The 5,885-nt window shown below is 42.1% G+C and overlaps 1 protein-coding gene across 1 annotated transcript; it reads right to left on the bottom strand.

The window, feature by feature from the left end:
* Positions 1-575: 575 nt before the first annotated feature.
* LOC138297957 (uncharacterized) lies at positions 576-5,389 on the bottom strand. The gene is made up of 2 exons (XM_069236839.1): positions 2,960-5,389; positions 576-2,433 (listed from the first exon to the last, which is right to left on the bottom strand). The coding sequence occupies exons 1-2, from the start codon at positions 4,090-4,092 to the stop codon at positions 2,322-2,324; spliced, it is 1,245 nt and encodes a 414-aa protein (XP_069092940.1). The 5' UTR covers positions 4,093-5,389; the 3' UTR covers positions 576-2,321.
* Positions 5,390-5,885: the final 496 nt, after the last annotated feature.

Below are 5,885 nucleotides of genomic sequence, written 5' to 3'. Positions count from 1 at the left end.
ACTGTATGGACTTGATAGACTGTGGCTTTGCACTCCCCAGGATGGAACAGTGGGCAACACACCCTCTGTATGGACTTGAGAGACTGTGGCTTTGCACTCCCCAGGATGGAACAGTGGGCAAACCACCCACTGTATGGACTTGAGTGACTGTGGCTTTGCACTCCCCAGGATGGAACAGTGGGCAACCCACCCACTGTAGAGACTTGAGAGACTGTGGCTTTTCACTCCCCAGGATGGAACAGTGGGCAAACCACCCACTGTATGGACTTGAGAGACTGTGGCTTTGCACTCCCCAGGATGGAACAGTGGGCAACCCACCCACTGTAGAGACTTGAGAGACTGTGGCTTTTCACTCCCCAGGATGGAACAGTGGGCAAACCACCCACTGTATGGACTTGAGAGACTGTGGCTTTGCACTCCCCAGGACGGAACAGTGGGCATAGACCCCCGTCGTGGATCTGGCGTGGTGCTGTAATCCGGCTGAGGTGCCCCCCCTTTCCTTCCCCCTGAGGTGCTGTAGTGCTTTCCTCTTATTTAGTTTCTAAGCACTAACATAACACAACAGAAATGCACTTCTGAGGTCAAAGAAGACTTTTATTGTTATTTTATTCTTCCCCAACCACAATGTTTATGAATGAATGACGAATTAGTAGCTTTCAAGTCCGCGTTAATCAAACAAAATATATCAGTTTGCAATATACACAGCAGGTTATATTTATAAGATATTGAATGCAAAGCAAAACAAATACTTCACCGTGTGGGAACTATTTACAGCTACATCTTTCTAAGGTCTGCAAGCTGATGACCCCTGTCAGCCGCGAGAAAGAGTGTCATCTACCCACACGGGATGCTGGCAGCTGGCGCCAAGCTCCAGCACGAGGTCCGGCAGATTCGAATCTGACTCTCTGCAGCCTGTTACATTCGTTACAAAGGTGTGCCCCCTCCTCTCAGACCTGGGAAACTGAGCAAGCCTTTTGGAGACTGGCCAGGTCTCCAAGACTACTCCTGTTCCCAAGCTCAAGGGAAGAGAAACGACGCCCATGTACTCTCTCTTATCAGGTCTAGTCTACTGTGAGAGCAAAACATCTTGGTTCTCTGGTGCAAATACACAGCTTGGAAAAATACAGAACTCCACGTTAAAGGCAATGGGCAGCTAACCTAAATATCAAATGCAATGTCATGTTAAAGGCAATAGGCAGCTAACCTAAATATCAAATGCAATGTCTAGTGTCATGTCAAAGCCAATAGGCATCTAAGCTGAATACAAAATACAATGTCTTTTATCATGTCAAAGCCCATAGGCAGCTGAGCTGAATACAAAATGCAATGTATAATATCATGTCAAAGCCAAAAGGCAGCGGAGCTGAATACAAAGTGTAATGTATAATATCATGTCAAAGCCAATAGGCAGTTAAGCTGAATACAAAATGTAATATATGATATCATGTCAAAGCCAATAGGCAGAATATCTAATAGCATGTCAAAGTCAATAGGCAGCTAAATTGAATACATCATGTCAAAGTCAATAGGCATGCAATGTCAAAGCCAATAGGCGGCTAGACTGGATACAGCATGTCAAAGCCAATAGGCAGAATACAGAATGTAATGGCTAATGCAATGTCAAAGCCCATAGGCGGCTCAACTGAATACAGAAAGTAATGGCTAATGCCATGTCAAAGCCAATAGGCAGAATACAGACTAATGCAATGTCAAAGCCCATAGGCGGCTAAACTGAATACAGAAAGTAATGGCTAATGCCATGTCAAAGCCAATAGGCGGCTAAACTGAACAAAACATACCATGTGCTACTGGTGAACATTGAGCGACTAATATGCGCAGTGGTGAAACACAAAGTCATTGGTCAAAACAACACTTTATCAAATGGCAGGACATTCCGCCCTTTGACCAATGAATTTTTGTTTCACATATCTCTTGTGTCAAACCAAAAACAAAAAACATCAGCACAAAAAAAAACATTATCAGCAAATCAAATTTCAATGATCAAAGCAATCCCTGTAAAGCAATAGAAGTGAATTAACACATTGATCTCATAACCTTTCACATCAGATACATCTATACAGAAAAGACTGGGCAATTTTTTTTTTTTTTCTCTGAATGAGTCTCTAATTCAACAGTGTTAGCAATTTGATGTGGCATGAGTTCTGCTCATGTAAAGGTGCACGGTCCACCTGAAAGGTTTGCTGGAAGATAAGCAAAAGTCAGAGTTCCATACGAGAGGGAAAAAAAAAAAAACACAGCAAACAAGTTGAACTTGAACTGAAGGCGCAGTTTGCGCAAAATGGATCCATGGTGCTGGCACTTTACTCAGCCCGGTTCAGGTTGGGGATTCGGTCCCTTCCCCGACCCCACACGCACACACCGGAAGGGGGACCACGCAGCACACTCAGGGACAGTGGCGAAACGTGGTAGGATCTGCAAAAGAAACAAGTATGACTTTTCTTGCAAATAACATTTTTCATTTAAACTGCACCCTTCCTCTTTCTTTCCCTGTTTTATAATCAGCAGGACGTTTTTGGGGCCCTTTGTTATATTCACTGCAGGTTCTGGAGGATCACTTGGGGCTTCAGCCCACACATCAGCACTGAGGTTTTTATCTGCTGCGCCACAGCTTCCCTTTTCTTGCACTGTGAGAAGGGCTGGGGCAGACTCCTTCTTTACCAAACCTCCATTCACTGCACTTTTGTCAATTTGGGCCATTCTGTCTCCAATTTGTATGAATGAATCAGATTCTTTTCTAGGTATCAGCATAATTTCGATTTTTCCTTGGTAATTTGCAGCAATCACTCTCCCTAAAACCTGATCAATTTGCCATTTCTGTTCTGGTAACTTTCCTCTCCCCAACTGCTCTGTGACTGCTTGCATGACAGATTGCTTTTGTGCGTGCTGCACAGTTTTTATCAAATCTAGGGGAATGTGCATCTCTCTCATCTCTGCCCACCTGTAAGTGGCCTTTTCACATTTCTGGGGCACCCACATAGCCATCCCCACTAAGGCAGAATTCTGGGTGAACACTTCTCTCTCTGCATTTTTCTCATTAACATCAGCAAGGTAAATGAACCAGTTAGGTACAAGCCATGTGGCTAAAACATTATCAAAGAACCAAAAATCAGCGTAAAAATGACACATCTCACGTAGCTCTTGCTTTAAAATCTGACACACATTATACAACGCTGTTCCTTCTACGGTGCCAGAAAACAACATTTCAGTCAATGAATCATCAGTAAAACAAACATGCTTTTTATCTTCAGTAGACACGAATTCAAATGGTGCACACAATTTCATTGGTAACTCTTTTATCTGTGGTACTCTAGCCCTGTCTTGCAAGTACCAGATCCATTGTATGATTCTAGCTAGGGGCACTATTTTCTTTCCTTGATTTAAATGTACATAAGTATTTCCTTCTTGCACTGCGCAGAAACCTAAAGTCTGCATTATTTCATTTGCCAAATCACACGCGCGCAGCTGCATATTATTTTTCACAGTGACCATGTACAAAAGTGTTAGGATTTCTCTCAAATGAGGGCTATTCTTTTTCCAAAAATCAAACAAGCTAATGAAACTCGGGGTGTCTTGCTCTAAAATCCTTCGTTTTACTTGTGCATTTTGCAACGGTAACTCGTAAATCACATTCTGAGCTCTCTCGTCCGTGTTATCAGTTAAGGAATGCATTTTGGCTGCCAAAAACCCTGGCTCACACGGAAACTCAGTGCAGCTCGGAGCTGTCTTAACCCCCTCATTACTGGAATGGGACAAGAAAGATTCTTCAAAAACAGCAGTTTTATAACTTTCAGTCGGGCTAATTTGCTCACGTAAATTCCTATTTTCATGTTCCAACTGCCTACATTTCTCCTGCATTTCTCTGTAAGCAGATAAAGGTATCCAGACCTTTCTGTCATCATTACTTCCAAAACACACTTTTTCTACATATATACAATGGGAATTATTTCTCAAAACAACATCAGGCCTTTTAGCTACACATGCATTTTCTTCTGTAATTCCCCAAACAGAAAACAATTCACAGTTTTTCTTAGCACCATCAGGCAGTTCATCAACACATGTATTCTCAGACATGGTCTGCCGTGCTACTGTGATTCTCCAAACAGAAAACAATTTCTGTAATTCTCCAAACAACAAAAAACAATTACACTTTTAAAGTGTGCACTTAGAAATCTACTAACTCGTCAAACCCCTTTAATCACCTCTTAATGACCGACCCCACGACTCCAGGTACCAATTGTAGTGCTTTCCTCTTATTTAGTTTCTAAGCACTAACATAACACAACAGAAATGCACTTCTGAGGTCAAAGAAGACTTTTATTGTTATTTTATTCTTCCCCAACCACAATGTTTATGAATGAATGACGAATTAGTAGCTTTCAAGTCCGCGTTAATCAAACAAAATATATCAGTTTGCAATATACACAGCAGGTTATATTTATAAGATATTGAATGCAAAGCAAAACAAATACTTCACCGTGTGGGAACTATTTACAGCTACATCTTTCTAAGGTCTGCAAGCTGATGACCCCTGTCAGCCGCGAGAAAGAGTGTCATCTACCCACACGGGATGCTGGCAGCTGGTGCCAAGCTCCAGCACGAGGTCCGGCAGATTCGAATCTGACTCTCTGCAGCCTGTTACATTCGTTACAAAGGTGTGCCCCCTCCTCTCAGACCTGGGAAACTGAGCAAGCCTTTTGGAGACTGGCCAGGTCTCCAAGACTACTCCTGTTCCCAAGCTCAAGGGAAGAGAAACGACGCCCATGTACTCTCTCTTATCAGGTCTAGTCTACTGTGAGAGCAAAACATCTTGGTTCTCTGGTGCAAATACACAGCTTGGAAAAATACAGAACTCCACGTTAAAGGCAATGGGCAGCTAACCTAAATATCAAATGCAATGTCATGTTAAAGGCAATAGGCAGCTAACCTAAATATCAAATGCAATGTCTAGTGTCATGTCAAAGCCAATAGGCATCTAAGCTGAATACAAAATACAATGTCTTATATCATGTCAAAGCCCATAGGCAGCTGAGCTGAATACAAAATGCAATGTATAATATCATGTCAAAGCCAAAAGGCAGCGGAGCTGAATACAAAGTGTAATGTATAATATCATGTCAAAGCCAATAGGCAGTTAAGCTGAATACAAAATGTAATATATGATATCATGTCAAAGCCAATAGGCAGAATATCTAATAGCATGTCAAAGTCAATAGGCAGCTAAATTGAATACATCATGTCAAAGTCAATAGGCATGCAATGTCAAAGCCAATAGGCGGCTAGACTGGATACAGCATGTCAAAGCCAATAGGCAGAATACAGAATGTAATGGCTAATGCAATGTCAAAGCCCATAGGCGGCTCAACTGAATACAGAAAGTAATGGCTAATGCCATGTCAAAGCCAATAGGCAGAATTCAGACTAATGCAATGTCAAAGCCCATAGGCGGCTAAACTGAATACAGAAAGTAATGGCTAATGCCATGTCAAAGCCAATAGGCGGCTAAACTGAACAAAACATACCATGTGCTACTGGTGAACATTGAGCGACTAATATGCGCAGTGGTGAAACACAAAGTCATTGGTCAAAACAACACTTTATCAAATGGCAGGACAGGTGCCTGTTGTATTTCTATCTGATGCCTCAGCAGTGTTCTCTCCGTTTGTCGACAGGTATCTATTGTGGGCCTCGCCCATGCATTTTTGGACCAGTGGTGCACGGACATTGATATGTGCATACCTGCACTACTTCTCGTAATTTATATACTTTTGAATGTGTATATATATATCTGTATATATTTGGTAACTGTATTTTGATACATTACAATTTTTGAACTGATTTCCTTTTGTCTTTGCATTCTTCCGGGG

Source organism: Pleurodeles waltl, chromosome 1_2 (assembly GCF_031143425.1).
Source record: "Pleurodeles waltl isolate 20211129_DDA chromosome 1_2, aPleWal1.hap1.20221129, whole genome shotgun sequence".
Classification (NCBI taxonomy): Eukaryota; Metazoa; Chordata; class Amphibia; order Caudata; family Salamandridae; genus Pleurodeles; species Pleurodeles waltl.
The sequence above is the reverse complement of the archived record's forward strand: the minus strand, read 5'-3'. Positions and strand labels throughout refer to the sequence as shown.

What these genes read in the sequence shown, in the direction of transcription:
- LOC138297957 (XM_069236839.1), bottom strand. Translation starts at nt 4,092, where the DNA reads ATGTCTGAGAATACATGTGTTGATGAACTGCCTGATGGTGCTAAGAAA. An exon ending in TGTGAAAAGGCCACTTACAG is followed by an intron (nt 2,434 to 2,959) that starts GTGGGCAGAGAT and finishes TTTCTTTTGCAG; the next exon opens with ATCCTACCACGTTTCGCCAC.